The sequence below is a fragment of the Mauremys reevesii genome, linkage group 1, assembly GCF_016161935.1.
Source record: "Mauremys reevesii isolate NIE-2019 linkage group 1, ASM1616193v1, whole genome shotgun sequence".
NCBI classification, from domain to species: domain Eukaryota; kingdom Metazoa; phylum Chordata; order Testudines; family Geoemydidae; genus Mauremys; species Mauremys reevesii.
Window position 1 is genome coordinate 297792727 of NC_052623.1, and position 18806 is coordinate 297811532.

The 18806-nt window shown below is 40.4% G+C and overlaps 1 protein-coding gene across 2 annotated transcripts in view; it reads right to left on the bottom strand.

Moving 5' to 3' along the window:
* Positions 1-18806, bottom strand: part of HELB (DNA helicase B) — a 36957-nt gene that overhangs the window by 4494 nt on the left and 13657 nt on the right. The window contains exons 4-9 of one of the 2 annotated variants that reach the window (XM_039501867.1): positions 11849-12709; positions 10732-10903; positions 9534-9675; positions 5728-5849; positions 4439-4529; positions 2521-2580 (exon numbers count right to left, since the gene is read on the bottom strand). In XM_039501867.1, the coding sequence (XP_039357801.1) occupies positions 2521-2580; positions 4439-4529; positions 5728-5849; positions 9534-9675; positions 10732-10903; positions 11849-12709 (1448 nt within the window). The remainder of the gene's footprint in view (positions 1-2520; positions 2581-4438; positions 4530-5727; positions 5850-9533; positions 9676-10731; positions 10904-11848; positions 12710-18806) is intronic. The other variant, XM_039501876.1, reaches the window with a different exon arrangement.

Genomic DNA, 18806 nt, shown 5'->3' on the forward strand with positions numbered 1-18806 from the left:
AAATAAAATTGCTAGCCTTCGTGATTGTGAAGATAACCGTCCAAATATAAACAAATGCAGTGTTGGCTTCCTGACTCTATGAAGGAGCCATCACTTCAGATGGTCCTAAGAGGTAAGAACTCTCCTGCTTCCTCCTATCTCACTGAAGGGTTAAGGCTGAAGTCATTACTATTTCGTAACTGATCATTCGCAGCTGGCATAGAGAAGAGAGTGGAAGGAAATTGTCTCCAGGAGGGAAATGCAATGCACAGAAAAGAAAGGCAAGTAATGGGAGGAGATAGACAGGTGGTTTGGGATGGAAGAGGGGCAATGAGCAGGAACAGGAATCATCCTAAAAGGTGAGCATATTTTCCCACTGGACAAACAATAATTAGAAGTTTGGTTACTACACAGAGATCATAATCTACCCAAGCAATTTATGCAGTCCTCTCTCTCACTTATACCAACAGGAGATAAAACTATATACTACCCTTAATCTATAGTCTAAATTTATACCCTGGCCCCCAGTCAATTAAAAATGGAGTTCAGTCCACTGCACAGAATGAGTCTGGGACTCCTGTGCCAGAAGAAAATGTTTCACAAAAGTTGAAGTTGTATACACATTTTAAATCAGAAGATAGAAAGGATCCAGATCTAGAAACCCTAAGCAGCTTTGCAAAGCCATATCATGATTGTAAGTATGGCAGCCATTAAAAGTACACGTAAATTGCAAAGGAAAAAGAATATATCGTTTGTACCCTATTTTGGGGTTTTATGTGTAAAAAGAGTAAAAGCATTTTGACACACACACACCTGCAGTCTCTGTCATTAAAAATGTAGATCCTACGTTTCTTAAAGGATTATGGTGACTGGAGAACAAGTGAAATGTAAGGGTAAGATTTAGTCACAGATTCCGTGACTTTGATGAACCTCCATGACTTGTTCTACTTCAGCTCCCATGGCTATGGTGGGGGCTGGATTCCCCCGCCCACACACACCCCCAGCGACAGGGCTCAGAGCCAACCCACCACTTGGACTGTCAGTTCCACCCTCCCCCTTGCCGCCATGTTGTTTTTAGTACAAGCCACGGACAGTTCACAGGTTTCAGTGAATTTTTGTTTATTGCTTGCTTCCTGTCCCTGACTTTTACTAAAAATAACCAGGACAAAATCTTAACCTTAGCAATGGTTGACGCCATGAAAGCAGAGAATGAAAGCTAAGTTCTTGAAAGAGAAAAGGATTTTCAGTCAGACTATTTAACTTTTGTTGTTGAAAACATCCCTCAGACATCTGAAACATCCTCCAGAAAAACTAAAGAAGGAAAAACTTGACATTCCTTGTGTGTCTAACAGGGGGGCTGAGGGGAAAAAAAAAAAAAAAAGGGCATTTAAAAAGCCTTTAATGCCGTCTTTGTACACCGTGAAGCCAAGAAGAAAAAAAAAGGCACATGCCCAGTTTTAAAAAGCCCCCAACATTTGCAGGTTACTTTTATGACTTTGAAGTTAAACAGTGGGTTGTTTGGTTTTTTTTAAGTTTGTGGCAAAAATTTGGAAGAAAGGTTAAAGATTCAGCAACCCAGCCTTTCAATTAAGTTGTTGAATCTCTAAGATTCCCCAAAAAGACCTACAGAAAAAACAAGGAAGACCACACTTGACATTGCTCATATTTCTAAGGTAAAAAAAGTATAAGACATATTTCAGAACCTCTTTAAAGCAGCTGTGACAGAGTACTGAGAGGTGGACCTTGCTTCAGCACTCTGGTCACTATCAGCACAAGTTAGGTTTCCTCAAGAAGGGCCTCATTGGTAACTGGTGGGCCTGATAACTGGGGTTAAAAGAGCACAGGAAGAAGGTGTTAGAAAGGAGGGGGGAGAGAGAGAGGCAGCGAGGGGAGCCTTCTAGGGAAGTTCTCTGAGTAGAGGCACTTCAATCCAACCCTTGTCAGGAGAGACCAGAAAGCTGGAAAACAGTGCAAAGGTGCTGATGCACTGATCTGTATTGGTGGAGGGACTGAGACACTGTAAATAAAGTATATGCCAATGTTGTCAATAAGAAGGTCTCAGAGTGGTCTGCGTTTGTGGAAGTGGCAGGAGTATGATAGGCATGTCCTGTCACAGCAACAAAAAAATAGCACTACCTCAATTTTTTTTAAATAACTGTTTGCAGGTCAACTTTAATGATCAGCAATTGCTCGCAAAAATGTTGGCTTTAGGACATGAACACCTCTTTTAATGAGAGAGAGGATCACTAGCCAAGACCCAGGGGTTTTCATCAAAACTTACAGAAATGTCACAGAATCTTTATGCTCATTTCTGCTGGCTGTTTAGGTGGCAATTAGAGGACATGCCAAACAAGGCATAGTACAATCACCAAAGACATTATATCTAAAACCAATTTTTAAAGTTTAAAATATTTTCATTTAGTGTATTTAGAATTTTAGCCCCTTGTGTGAAACAATTTAAAAACATAAAATAAGATGGATAAAGGGAGGAAAGGCAATGTATACACACTATACACCTTTAGACTCAAAACACTGTCTTACCTGGTTAAATGATTTGAATAGTGCTGACAACAGAGTTCATTTATTAGATCACAGTCTTGCCTACAAACACAACAGAGTTCATTTATTAGATCACAGTCTTGCCTACAAACAACCTTAGCAACGCAAGGCATGTACAAAGAATAATGAACATTTATCTAGAAACAAGCGTGTTCAAACTGAAAGAGGACACATTTTTAGCAACAACAATCTTCTACTGACCATTACAAAAAGTGTTTTAATTCAGAGGTAGTTCAAAAGATGCTGCTGCAAAAAAACAGTTTTGTTTTATTTTAATTCCAGAAGAAGTAAGGCAAGCAGCTTGCAAAATATACCTAGGTAAATTGGGTTTGGTTTCAAGCCAGCACAGCAAAACAAGAATTAGTATATTCAGGTATTAGTGCTTGTCTGTCCATAGACTCTTTGGAACTAAAAGGAGTCCAGAATTTTAATGTTTCTTTTCTGGAAACTTGTAGATCCTTAAGAACTCTTAAAAACTTGTCATTGCAGATTATATTCCCACAAGATTTGCTAAATACTACATTTAAATGGAGCTTAATCAAGAACAGTGTGCTAGAATTTAGAGGATTTAGGTGTGATGATAAATATTCTGCAAGATCCTCTTCAAAGCAGACCAGAGAAATTAAAAACAACTTCACAGCCACTTTGTGTTCACTATATAAATGAAATATAGGTAAAATATCCATAAATCACTACTACTGTTTTATAATTTGGGGTTTTTACAACTCCAACTTTCCATACACACCTCCAAGAAAAGCATCAGAATAAGATCAATTTTCTTTACAATTTAATGCCGCAGGCTTGGTTCCTATTGGATGTTAAATCAACAATTTATCTTAATACTCTGAGTTTACATTACATGGTTTACATTAGAGGATCTCAAAGCATTTTACAAATAATTAATTTAGCTTCACAGCACTCCTGTGAGAGTCAGGCAGGTATTATCCCACTTTGGGAGATTAAATGAGTAGCACAATGTCACACAAGAAACCTGAGGCAAAGTCAGAAATAGGGCCCCTCTCAACTATTGATTTTGTCTCTCATTTGCACTAGGCAAAAGGTTTTGGAGTTTGGAAGGGGGTTTTAAATTACCAGCCACTTAGATATTAACACAGTTCTAGAAATAAGTAAAAATGCAATTGCAATCTGAAGAAATGTGCACCGACAATGAACCAATCTTAGGAGCAACAGACCTGGCTGAAAAGACAAATAAGGCCACGACCCCTTGCAACAGCATTCCTAGTGTAGATTACCTTGTGTGGTACAATGAATACTCCAGCAATATTTGGAAAATTAAAATTACAAAATGACAAAATGTTTTGTAATGTAATATGTAAAATTGAAAAGCTGAGATATGGGTGGGTAAGAGACAATTCAGCTTGTAGAGAATGATTATTTGCTTAGCGCTAGAACAGCTTAACAAGATTAACACGAGACTAGATCGTGAAGAAAGAAAAATAGATCATAAGGAATTTAGAAAATTTAGAATCATCTTCATTAGATTATAAAGCTGGTCAAGGGTACAAACTGGGAGTCAGAAACTGAATAAGTCTGAAAGACAGCTTGTTATCACTTGATTGCTACCACTGGCATGTGAAATTTTGATGTCCTCAAAGCACCTTGAGCAGAGAGCTACTTGTCCCCAGGATGAACATGAACATCCAACACCCATGTGGATAGTTTCTGGCAAAGTACATAGTGCAAAAGGAACCACATAAATTAGCAGTAGAAAACTAAGCTATCAACATTCCACATTAAAAAAATAAATCTAAGCCAGAGAGAAGATAACTGGCCTATTTTCGCTAATACCACCACAGTCTCTTTTACTCAATTTTTAGACATTTTTAGAACAAAGATGCTAGCAATAGTTCTTTCAAAGTCTGCATACATGCTCTGCTACCTTCTGAAAGCGATGAACTGTGATTGTTTGGCATCTTGTAGTCCAGGTCCTTTTTCAAGTAAAGTTTTTATGGCAGTTTGCAAATCTAATATTGGACAAAGAAAATTAAGTGTTTAGAACAATAAATAACTTGAGAGAAAAAAAAATACAATTCAGTATGAAAATAGAATTTGCTCATTTCCTTGCTTCAATTCCCCAGTGTACTAAATTTTGGTTACCTGAAATAGGAAGCTTAATTTAACAAAAAAAAAATTTAAAACAACATAAAAAAATAAAAATTGTGGCAAGCAATGCAGATGTCCCATATCTCAAATCTGGGGGACAATGGTGCTGAAAAAGACATGGGAAACACCTCTTGCTCCCCTAGGGTACACAGATTTCTACAATATATTTCACCCAATTAAAAGAAAAACCTCTGGAGTTATCCTTTGATTGGACAGTTTCTAGGGGATTTAAGTATTAAATTTTGAAAAAAAGCCTTAAAGTTTAAACTTTAGTTTTGTAACCTAGCCCACATGAAAATAAATGCAAGTGTTCTGTGCACTGAAGAAGTTTCTTAAGAAACTGGAACACATTAATACTGTGACAATTACTTTCCTTCCCCCATGTTATATTTATGGGGAGTTACGACTTTTTTTTTTTTTTTTAAAGGATCACTACAGTTGTATTTTGCTATATGTGAAATATTTCAAAGGTTAACAAACAAAAGACCTAAAAATCAAAAAATCAAAAAATGAACACCAATGTCCCCTGACCCAACACTGCTAACCAACAGGATGGAAGCAAAATCTGGAGTTGAAGACCTTGCCACCAGCACCCCCAAAAAGCTAACCCATAGTGCTGTCAGCTCAAACACCTATCCTCTAGAAATCTAGCCTAATTTAAAGTTCTCTCAAATTAGCACATGATAATAATAAACTTTTGAAAACCGTGGTCCTAAGCTATAGAGCCTTCTGCACCATTCCCATCACGACTATCTCGTGCCATAGTACCCTTTACAGTAAATTTGACATAAATAATGATTTATCCATTTTATTAGGTTTTTTAAAAAACTGCTGTACATGCATTTAATTCCTGATGGGTAAGCTCATAGTCAAAAGATAACTAACTAAAAATCTAATTTAATATTCTATAATTTTGACTAATTCAACAGTACTGAAATGGTTCATTCCTGTAATATAGTACATAAAACTGATGTTATGTCATTTAAATATGTTACACTTTGAAAAAGGGGAAAGATGAGAGTTTTTGCAATATTAACAAATTGTTAACCAAGTATACAAACGTACAGTCTCCAGAAGGCAAAACAACATAAATAAATTTCTTCTCGGGGCTTGGCATTGTCAACTTCTCACTCCAATCACAGACTTTGAGCACTGAGTCAAACTCTGGGAATTTTCGCTGAGAGATTCTTAATCACAAAAGAAAAAAAAGACAAAAATAGTTGCACAGCTAGAATGTTTTCATGTTAATCTCAACCTTTTGCATCCTAGTTAAGTTTACTTACACAATTTTGTGGCTCTCTCCTTTAACCTCTTCTTCTACATAGTAAATTTTCAGAGCTGTATTAAAGTCAATGCTCAGTTGTAAACTTTTGAAAGAACAACCATAATGTTGTATTCAGAGTTACGAACAACCTCCATTCCTGACGTATTCGTAACTGTGAGGTTCTACGGTAAATATATATACCCTTTTTACACTACATTTGGCACTTATTTTTGTTAACCAGGAAGATATACTGTATCTATTTGCATTTATTTAAGCAATTATACATCTCAATGTACATTTATTCATATTCTTAATTTTTAAACTTATGTTAGAAAATGGAGAATGACAAATGTCTTATTTACTATAGGATAATTTTTTTACTTGGGATTTATGTCAATCTGCATTTGAATGGAAATTAGAATTAAAAATGCACAAAAACAGCATTTTAAAATTATCAATTAAAGAAAAACTACCTTAAAAGTTGGTGGATACATCAGAAAAAAAAAGGTTTACCAAAACAGTTTTAAATTCAAAATATAACTGATTTATTATACAAAAGGAGGAATTGACTGTAATTAGTGAATTGAACTGATTGTTTCTGGTCAACAGGGGCCATTCTTTGAGCCAAAAACTTGTCTATGCTTTATAGTCAACTCAACAGCACTTCTTGCTGTCTGTCAGTCAAGTGATACCTTTTGAATGCCACATATGATCAATTCCAAAATTTCAGAGAATATTCTAGGCATCAAATGCCATAATCCTATTGATTTTTGGAAAATTGAAAGGGGAAAAAAAAAAAAAAAAAAAAGAGAGGACACATGGAGCTCCTGCCATCTGGTGAGCATAGCCCCTGCTTCAAGCACCTCTGCAACTGTCTATAGCTCAAAGACTTGGTTGATGGCACCATTAAAGCTTTCCAACATAACAATACTCAACTTCTCTCTGCACATTCTCCTAGCAGAGTTTAACATGCTGACACCTGAATTCTAGCAGTAGAGGATGGGGAGAATGGATGGGGGCATGCACACATCCCCTAGCATGGGGCGGGGGCGTAGGGGAAGAGAGAAAGGGAGATGCTGGTATGTGGGGGAGGAGGGAATGAGTCACAAAGACCCTAGTAGTGAGAGGAGGAAATTGGAGGATCCTGGCATGTGACAGGGAGAGACAGAGCCACAGGCATAGAGGGAAAGGGCCACAGAGCCCAAGCTATGGGGGATAAGTTGCAAGGATTTCCTGAAAGAGGGGGATGCGAAAGTGGCACACAGCTTGTGGGCTACAATGGAGGGATGCAAAAAGCCTCTGCTGAGTGCAATAAGCTTAGCCTACACAAAATACAAAACATGTGACCCCTGCATAAAGATATTTAGGTTCCTAAAGATGCAGCTAGGCTCCCAGTGGGATTTTCAGAAGCGCCTAACTTCAGGTGCTTTTTAAATCTCTCTAGTCACCTATCTGCATGTTAAGGTGTCTAAATACCTTTGAAAATTTCCGCCCCATCAACTTCACATTTATAGAATTAGTAGATCTCATTCTCACATGTTTTTTATTCATAGATTGGAAGAGGAAACCCACCTTTTCTTTTCTATTGGTTTTCTATTCCCAGTCAGTTTTTCAACTTTGAATTAGCTAGTCCAAATGAAGAAAATATTGTCTTTGCACGCCTAGCTAATTGAAACCAAAAGTAGTGAAGAAAAGCTTTTCCTTTACAACAGAAACTGAAAGTACTGATATTTGGAAAAACATACATTACCAGCATTTGCTCCTAGGGTTACCGTCTGATCACACAAACCTAAACATTCTTGGCCTGTCCCCGCCCTCTGTCTTGGCCCTTCCCCAAGGCCCTGCCCCTTCTCTGAGGACCTACCCTGCTCACTCCATCCCCTCTCCCTCTGTCTCTCGCTCTCCCTCACCCTCACTCACTTTCATCTGGCTGGGGCAGGGTTTTGGGGTGCAGGAGGTGGTGTGGGGATTGGGGTGCTGAAGGGGGTGAGGGTTGTGATCTCTGGGAGGAGTTTGGATGCAGGAGGGGGCTCAGGGCTGGCGCAGGGGATTGGGGTATGAGAGAGGGTGAGGGGTGCAGGCTCCGGCTGGCCAGCACTTACCTCAGGCGGCTCCTGGTCAGCGGCGCAGCAGGGCTAAGGCAGGCTCCCTGCCTGCCCTGGCCCTGTGCCGCTCCCGGAAGTGGCTGGTATGTCCATGCCCTGCACACTGCCCACGCCCTGAGCACTGACTCCACAGATCCCATTGGCCAACAACTACGGGATAGAGCCTGCCTTAGCCCCACTGCACCGTCAACTGGGAGCTGCCCAAGGTAAGTGGAGCCAGGGGACTCCACGCACTGCCCACTCCGCACACCACCGCTGCACTTCCCATTGGCCGCAGTTCCTGGCCAATGGGAGCTGCAAAGTCAGCACTTGGGGCACAAGCAGCATGCAGAGACCCCTTACCCCCCCTCACGGGCCACAGGGATGTGCTGGCCCCTTCCAGGAGCAGCGCAGGGCCAGGGCAGGCAGGCAGCCTGCCTTAGCCGTGGGCCCCTTCTGCGCCACCAGACTTTTAGCAGCCTAAAATCTCCCAGTTTGGCTGCAGCAGCCTTTGGGAGATAGAGCCCGATTCTGGGAGACGCATGGCAAACCCGGGAGGGTTGGCAACCTTATTCACCCCATTTGTAAAGACTGAAAATAATGTAGATACTTACTGCAATACCCTGTGGCATATTAATAAAGCACAAATTGAAAGTTAAAGATGTTTCCTCCCCAATTCTGTATTTAGTTAAAAGAGCAGGCAACCTTTAACTCATTAACATTTGAGGAGGGTTGAGTACTACAACATATTGTTTTTAATTAAATTATTTTAATAGATTATAATAAATTTAGGTCTGATCATAGGCTATCATCACTGCAAATTTCATTTGTAAATAGGTTTATTTTAAGAAGACAAATGAATTTCAATTAAATTTGAAAGTTTTGTGGTTTTTTAAAATGTCATTTATTTTATCCGCCCTGTTTATCATGGATTTGTGGTAAAGTACCATTTATAAGGTGTAATTGCAAATGGAAGGTCAGAATAAAGAAAAGTGTACTGAACATGTTTATCAAATGTACAGCAATTCAAAACTAGTTACAAACAAAACCTTCACTCTGCAAGCTGCTCATGAGGGGTCCCCCTGCACAGAGCAGTTTGCAGAATCAAGGCCTATGGCACTGTGACTACATATGTGCCTAAGTGTTCACAGGATCAGGGCCTGCAAACACTAACTCACATGAATAGTCCCACTGACGTCAGTGGGACCAAATGTTATATTTATAAAGAGTGAACAAGAGAAAGTCTCCAATTTTGGTGAATTCTTTTTATTTAATATGCATCTTTTATCATTCAAAAATTTTGCATACTTTACTCGATGTTTTGGTTTAAATTGCTCCTTGGTGCTTTAGCTGTAATTTCTTTCCCAGAGTTATACATTTGTGAATATGAGAGATCTGCAACAGAAACACTGAGTCACATAATTCTATTGGATGTCTCAGTGCCACTACCATTTTGCAGACTAAATAAAAGGACCAGGACTTCTATAAAAAAAATTCCTCTAGTATATACAAAAAATTCCTACCTTGTAGCATTGTCTACAATTAGCTGAGACTCAGCTCTGTGATTAGTTCTCAGTTCCACAGACCAGCCTCTAGATTTTAGACCCTCAAAAATATCAGCGAGCATGTTGCCAGGGTCAATGCTGGGTAACTGTCTGATATCACCTAAAGAGAAGAGATATTAATAGCATTTGTGATCAGTGATAAATAATGAACAGAATATCAGTGGAAAATATTCCAAAAATACAGTAGTGAAAAGAAATATGCTCTCCACCTCCATTAGAATACAAGACAGAGTTATCACATGCATGCTCAATACAAATTCTATGAAATTATGCTTCTCTCCAAGAATCCCAAAATGGAATTTCTTTGAATCAGGTTGTTTCATAGTTCTAATTGTCTTCTCTTCAGTATATAATACATTAAATCATAGTTCAGAGCATGTTCTATATTCTCAATTTAAAAAGCCATTAGTACTTGATGTCATGCCATCTTGTTAAGTCTCTTCTGTATGATAAATGTCAACACTAAATCAGACTTGTCTATGTGAATTTATACATTTAAATCATGGCATTTGTTTTGGGGAGACAAAAATGTGATCTCCAAAAACGGGCACAGGACTACAAAATCCTAATTTCTTGTCATGCTACTTTCTTCTATTTGTTAGATTAAAAACAAATTAGTTCCGGATCTGACTTTCTGAACTACCTTAAAATCAAATATTTTATTTTTCTTCTGTCTAGTTCACATGCTGTCAACATTATTTCAAGCTGTGTTAAAGAACTGAGGGAAAACTTACTAAAAACAAGATGTATTATTTTGGTTGTTGAAAAATCTAAAGGGAAGTAAGTGGTGAAAGCCTTATTATCAAATACTTTTAGAACCAGACAAAACACTAGGAAATATACAATAAAGAATAATCCTGCACTGGCAGAAAGGTAGGCTGGATGATATAATTATTTTCCATCTCATCTATGATTTAATGGCAAGAGTGGCAAAATCCATGGAATAGAATATGCCTTTCAGGTGGCCCTAGAGATTACAGCCTCATCATGATCACAGGTAAACTATCATACCTCTACTGGATTTCTTTCAACTAATGATCGTGGAACTACCACTCATTATAAAACACACTAACACACAGCAAGTTCTCTCACTGATTGCATAACTCAGGAAATACTTTGAAATTAGACTAAATTTACACTATTGCTTTTCACTTACCAAGTATAATAAGCTTTGCAAGTTGAGCGTGGACACAGAGCAATTTTAAAACTGAACTAAGCACTTGTACAGGTACTAAGCTCCCTTCATCCACAACCAGAACTGTCACAGTAGAAAACTTCCACGGCATTTGTCCGTCTCTTAAACTCCATGAATAAAAACTGTACATGACCTAGAAACCAATCAAAATAAATAATTTAACGTCCATTCAAGAAACACCTGAAGTTATCAAATTTAAATAACTTCCTTATAACAAGTAAAATGTGAGATCTTCCATGCTGAATTTACCACAGCCATCATCTCAGTTTACATCATGAAACTGATTCATTACAGCCTCAAAAGGTTCGATCCTACTCTCCAATAATCATGTACACACCTCCAGAACACATTTTTAGCAGAGCAGAATCAACTAAAACTATTATACAGAAAGAACGAGGAGTCAAGTGGTGTGAGTAACAGAAGGGGAAAAATTAGCAAAGGGAAATAGTTTTCACTCCTGCTGCTAATAGCCCACCTTAATCCATTAGCTTTGTTACAGTTGGAATGGCAACACCCATTTTTTCTATGTTCTCTGGCAAACCACGGCCTCCCAGTCAATGGGAGCTGCTGGAAGTGGCGACACGGTGAACCGCTGCCATAGGGCGCTGAGAGGCTCCATGCCTGCAGATGCGCCAAGTAAACAAAATGTTTGCAGCTTACCCTGAGAGGCCGCTAGCCAAAGTTTTCCAACCCCTGAAATATAGGGTTGGCTTATGAAAGGATCATACAGTTTTTTATATTTTTACCTATCCATTTTGGGGGGTCAGCTTATAAATGAACGGGCTAACGAACAGTACTATAGACTTTTCAGGATATGTGGAATTGGTGAAAAAAAGTCATGTGAAAGCCCCTCATCATTTTTATGCCTCTAGAAGGTACTGTAACACACATTTAAAACAAAGAAGGCCAAAAATTGCAGCTGACATGATGTAAAATGTGGACAAGCTGTGCTTATTAAACGCCATTATGAACAGTTAAAAGATTTATAAAAGAGGTTCAGTTAGCAATCTGATTATTGTACAAATAAGGACTATACTAAAAGATATCTGTGCATTCTCTCCCCAAAAACATTATATACCTGATGGAGAGTGTAAGCGGGAAGCTTTGTTTTCTCATTCAGCAGGCTAGCTGCTCTTCCTGTAGGTGCAGTAAGTAAAACATTTAAAAGGTTTTTTGTGCAAACGTTCTCCTGACAAAAATGATTAAAGGTATTCCATTCAGCAGATGCATCCAGGTCCTTTTCAAAATCATTACAAGCACTTGCCACTTCTTTTTCCACCTGCTTTAAATACTGAAAAAGGCAGCTAACTACAGTAGTCTTCCCACAACCCCCTTTTCCACTTATGATTGTCACTGGATTAGAACAAATCATTTCCACGGCTTTCATTTGATCTGGGTCCACTTCTGCTTCACTTGTAGTTTCTATGTCTGGTACCTGTTCGTTATAAAGAAAATCACTGTCACTGTTGTTTTGTATATCTGGGTCGTTACTGCCCTCCACTTGCTCTGTTTCAGGAGGCTGGTTATTATTTATTTTAATATCTCCACCTCTAACATTAAGTACTTCTCTCACATCAACATGTAACTGCCATGGGTCATTTTTCATTAGATGATTTACAGAAAGTGCAATGTCTTTTTCAGATTTGTAAAGATGAGAAAGAAATACCAGTTTCTTCTCACCAATCATTATCTTCTCATCTTTCATAAATTTCAAGGATTGCCAGGCATGTTCAATTGACATATCTTTAGAAACTAAAGAGGTCAAAATGTCTTGTTCTTCATAGGTATGCCCCGTTTCTCTACATCTTTGCTTGAGCTTATTGTATATTATTAATGCATTCTTCTGCAATTCAGGAATCTTCCAGAGGAGATGCTCACACTGACAGAAAGCTGCCCAAGTTGCTTCACAAGTGGAGAGATTCAGTTCTCTGTAGGTTATCTTCCCACCAAAAGGGAAAAAAAAAAAAAAGTTTAAATTATTTCACAAGACATTGGTATGTAACTGCAGAACTAATGCTTTTGTCATTAAATACAAAATTTATAATTCAAAAGATATGAAGTAATATAGACAATATGTACGTTTTAACAAATTCTAGCGATACTACCTTCTTAACCCAAACAAAGCAAAGCAAGGGGGGCTTGATCAATCCCATCTGTCATTTTGCTGTAGAAAACTGAATCATTGTACAAAAAAACACTAACAGAAACTGGGTATTAGAAAAGAGGTTTGTATCAAATCTGTATTCTACCCAAACTATCACCAAGCCGAATAAAAGAGCAAACGGCCACAGAATAACAACACAATACATGTGATAATATCTGAGTGCATGTGTACATATTATAGCACACATACGTAAATAAGATCTCATTCGCTGCAATATATTGGCAAAGTAGGATGAAATGGTTTTAATTCATATTTTCCTTCCTTTTGGTGGACTTATATATATTGCTTTAATATTTTTTCCTTTTTTCTTATAAAGCAAACAAAGATTTAGGAAAACTGGATTACTTATAAACAGTGGGATTATTTTATTTGTACTCAAATGGGACTGGACACCCTCATAATTCATATCCTCATAGCAAAAGCTGACTTCACTTTAAGGACCAATAGCTTGTAAGAAAGTGTTCATAAAACAGACATTTTGAAACTACAGACTAGACAATGGTAAAACAGTGATCAAGAACCAAATTGTTTCTGTTTTGAGATCTTTGTTCGTAAACACCCCCCCCACACACACACATACACACAAAGTTAATAAATTATTTTACATGCAAGTGTTCTAAAAGCATATTATAAAGTTACCTGGAAACAAATTTTTAAAGGGAACAGAGTAACTTAAATTTGAAAAGAAAATTAAAAGATATCTCCATAGTAAAATATCAAGGTGACTGCTCCATTGGTTCCTGACATGTACACACCAGCTCTGTGGAGTCTGTTCAATGACATGCAATTGAACACCATTTAGCTGCTAGCAGATGAAAAACAACAGTAAAGAATGTAAAAAATAATTTTTAAAAACCCTTTGTTTCTCGTTACCATAGTCCCTTTCAGAATGATTTCATTTCTTATAGTTTAGTGTTGGCCTATTGCTATTAAAAAGTAAATTTACAATACCACAACGTTATGTCAAGTGAATAGATTTGTACTTTGGCAAGCCAATACTGCATTGATCTCTCGATACCAAATTCACACTAAAAAAAAAAAAAAAAGTTAAGTATTAGAAGTTGAGACTGTGTTTCACTAACAGATTTATTTGGGCATAAGCTTTTGTGGGTAAAAAAATCACTTCTTCAAATGCATGGAAGTGGTTTTATACCCATGAAAGCTTATGCCCAAATAAATCTGTTAGTCTTTAAGGTGCCACCGGACTTCTTGTTGGTTTTGTGGATGCAGACTAACATGGCTACCCCCTGATACTTGTGTTTCACTAGAGTTCATCTAAGAAAAAGTCTACATATTTAAAGAAATCTAAGCCTTCAAGAAGTCTGGAAATGCATGGTTTAGGTATCCTGCTGATTCTCAATTTATGTATAAGTCATTCATCATTATCACATTAACTTTCTTAGGCTTTGTGTAGACAAAATAGTTGCAGTTTAACATAAATACATTTTAAAACCTATTTAGCTATGATCTGGTCTACAGTACAAAGTTAGGTTGGCTCAACTATATCACGCAAGATTGTGAAAATTTTCATACCCTGTGCAAAGTGGTTAAGCCAAACTAAGACGATGTCTACACTACAGACCTTACAACAGCACAGCTGTACTACTGCAGCTGCGCCACTGTCAGGTTTCCCAGGTAGCCACTCTATGCAATGGGAGAGAGCTCTCCCGTCAGCATAATTAAGCCACCCTCAAAAAGTGGCAGTAACTATGTCGGTGGGAAAGCATCTCCCGCCAACATAGTGCTGTCCACACCGGCGTTTTTGTTGGTGAAACTTACGTCTGTCATGGGGGTGTTTTTTTTCACACCCCGACAGACAAAAGTGTTACCGACAAAAGTGCTAGGGCCAACATAGCCTTAAGCACTAGTCTAGACATTGCTAGGTCAACAAAAGCTTTTGCCTCTCAGAGAGGCAGATTTACTACAGCAACAGAACAACCCTTTCCATAGCTGTAGTAAGTTGTTATACCAATATAATAAAAACCAGCAGGATCTTATTAAGAGGGATAAGGCAAAGATGCCACATTTATTGTAAATACCATAACAAAACAAAAGACAATGTTTTCCTACTTATTTCTATTACTACTTATTCCTTACACACACACACACACACACACACACACACACACACACTCATCCACACAATCATTCATTCAGGTTCTGTATAGATGTTATAGTTACCAGCCTAGATGTTGCTCATGCCAAGTTACTGGCCAGGTATCTTGGTCATGAGGATGGAGCCGAGTCTGTGTCAGATGCATCTAATGCTCCTGGAGGCTGGCAGCAGAACCATAGACTCAAAGTCCTTATTCTTTAGAGTCCAGTTTTACAGAGATTTTTCCCTATGTTAGTTCATAGGAGTTGCTTCATTCTGCTGTTGCTAAATCAATCAGCAGATGGCTGGCGCCATGTTATTAGATGTTTTGTTTTTCCTTCCTTTGAGGTGTGGTGGGTGGATTCCAGTTTGCCCTCCGGGGGTCATCTGGTTGATCCCACTTGACACCTTCTTCAGCCAACACTGAATTCTTCAGGCTGGTGACTCCCTAACCATTCAGTCACATACATTCTCTATCTTAATCACATCTATTTCACTGTCTCTTTACTTTTTGGGGTGTTACCAATTTATGTGAGACTCCCTGTCTTTTAACAATCAAAGGCTGTGGCTACACTTAGCACTTCAAAGTGCTGCTGCGGCAGCGCTTTGAAGCGCTAAGTGTAGTCAAAGCGCCAGCGCTGGGAGAGAGCTCTCCCAGCGCTGTCCGTACTCCACCTCCCTGTGGGGAATAACGGACAGCGCTGGGGCTTTGACCACACTGGCGCTTTGCAGCGCCGCAATTTGCAGCGCTGGAGAGGGTGTGTTTTCACACCCTGCTGCAGCGCTGCAAATTTGTAAGTGTAGCCAAGCCCAAAGATAAAGTGAGATGAAAACTTACAGAGGGTGGGGGTCTCTATTTATACACTATAACAGCTACTGTTTTGGCTTACTTAGAGTTAATTAATGTTTAACAAGTTTGATACAAAGTATTTCTTTGAGCAGGCTTCACACAGACACAGATGGTGGCTTGCAGGTTAGAAACACAAATTTACTTTTTACATAAACCTTTAGTTATAAGGCATCAATTAACAATAAGTCATTTTTCATATAAACCATGTCTAATATAAACCTTCTTTAATATCCCTACAAAGCGTCTACACTAACATCTGCAGCGTTTCTAGCTTAGACATACCCTAAAGCAGACGTCTCAAACATGCGGCCCGCGGGGTGATTTTCTGCGGCCCGCGAGCTCCTCGCGGCCCTCCCCCAGCGTTTACATAGAGCGGTTCCGCCCCAACGCGGACCAGGGGAAGGGCAGGCTCCCTGCCTGCCTGCCCTGCCCCCGCGCTGGCCTGAACGTGAGTAAGGAAAGAGGCGCAGGGTCTGTGTATTGCTGTTGCTTCAGACACCGCCCCCAGCATCTTCCATTGGCCGCAGTTCCCCATTCCCGGCCAATGGGAGCTGCTGGGGGCGGTGTCTGAAGCAACAGCAATACACAGACCCTGTGCCCTTCCTTTCCCCATGTTCACTTCCCAGAGTGGCGTGGCGTGGCGTGGCGCGGGGGCGGGAGCCTGCCCTGCCCCCGGTGCGCGTCGGGCCAGAGCTTGCCCCCCAAACGCCTCCTGCACCCCAACCCCCTGCCCTGAGCCCCGTGCCACACCCCGCACCCGTCCTGCACACCAACCCCATTCCCTGAACCACCTGCCGCACCCCTCCTGTATCCTGACACCCTGTCATACCCCGCACCTCTCCTGCACCCTGATCCCCTGCCCTGAACCCCCTGTTGCACACCCAACCCTCCTGCACCCCGACCCCCTGCCCTGAACCCCCTGCTTCACCCCACACCCCTCTTGCACCCCAACCCACTTCCCAGAGCCCCCTGCCGCACCCCACACACTGACCCCCCTGCCCTGAACCCCCTGCCACACCCTGCACCCCAACCCACTGCCCTGAGCCCCCTGCCGCACCCCTCCTGCACCCCGACCCCCACCATACCCTGCACCCTTCCTGCACCCTGACCCCCTGCCCTGAGCCCCCTGCCACTGTATCCCTGCCCTGACCCCCTGCCACATCCCACACCCCTCCTGCACCCCCTGGGGCGGAGTTGGGGTGGGAATTTCGGGGAAGGGGTTGGAATGGGGGCAGGGAAGGGGTGGGAAGAGGCAGGGCAGTGGCAGGGCCTCATGGAAGGGGTGGAGTGGGGGCGGGGCCAAGGGCAGCAGGGGGAAGCGTCAGTAATGCGGCCCTTGGGCCAATGTACTAGTCCTCATGTGGCCCATGTGGTCATTTGAGTTTGAGACCCCTGGCTAAAGCCACTGCAAACTTCTGTGAGAACACTTCCATTGTGGTTTCAGAGGAGCTTGCTTCAGTTTAAACTTAAACCAATTTCTAATCAATCTCAAGTGAACCAAAATATGCCTGTCTTAAACTGAGGTGTCCACATATCTATTTGCACTGGTTTAGCTAGATCAATTTTAAAACCACACCATTAAACAAACAGGCGAAATATTCTCTTGTAGACCAGCCCTTGCACTAGTCATTCAGCATTAAACTTTGTCTCTTTAAATCATCAAATATATACACACGCTGGTATTAAAACATACATATTTTTTCTGAACCTGAAAGTTTTTATTCCCCCCTTTTAAATCTATAATTATTTGTTGCTGAAACATATGTAATGGACTACATAAACATACCAGCACAGTATTTATTATTTTCACTAGTTATAACATGGTAGTGCCCAAATCAGGATAGCCCCCACTGTGTTAAAAATGCAAAAACACAGGCTAACTTAGTCCTAACTCAAAGAGTTTACAATCTAAAAAAAGACAAGACAGCCAGCCATGTAAAATGTTAGAGGCAAGCTTCTCAGTTAGCTTAAAAAAAAAAAAAGAGAAATATCTAAAGGCCTTTATGTCAGTCCCTGTCCACAAGTGGCTCCTGCTCATTTCTCTCCAGTAGAGGTAAGGTGAAGGCCTGCTTTAAGCAAGAGCTTTCAAGACAAAGGGCTGGTGGAAAAAAGGTGCTCCATTTCCATGACAATATTTGCATTGTTTTAAGAAACAGTTTAGTTTAGAAGCAGGACAAAATATAAGAAATACTCTGTGCATGAGTGTGAGTGAATCCATTTCTGGAAAACCAAGAGGGAATTTTTTGGCTTCCTGGCTGCACTCAAGGAATGCTCTTGTCAATTTCAAGAGCCTTCCACCCCAGCTGTTAGAGAGTCAGAGAGCCTGGGGAACTTTGCCTTCCCACCAATCCTCCAGGAGGCAGACGGACACTGCCTGTCCCCGGGACCTGGGGAAAAATAGAGGGGTGGCAGGGAGGTAGCATGCATGAGGGCTGTGGCTCTCCAGCCTCCAGAGCTGCCGAAGGAGAAGGGAGGCCTACAGTGTAGGGAAACCTGCCAGCATTTTGACTGAAGTTTTGTGGAATCTTTAAGAGATTCAGCAAAAGGCTTCACTCTACCAAATTGGAATTTTCCAACTAAACGAAGTTTTATCAGAAAATTTCCAACCAGCTCTACTCATGTCAATTCCTGGTTTCCACTACCCTACACCGACTCATTTACCTCATCACCATACAACCAAACACTTCATAACACCAAATAACTCGGTCCTTCCAATTCTATTCACATGCTAATCTTCCCCTACACAAACCTGTCTGTCCTTAATAAAAAACTCAGCGATTACCAAATACAATATTCTTCTTCAAGTGATTGCTCCTATGCATTCCAGTTAGGTATGCGCGCCGTGCGTGCACAGCTCTTCGGAAGATTTTTACCCCAGCAACTCCGGCGGGTTGGCTGGGCGCCCCCTGGAGTGGCGCCGCTATAGC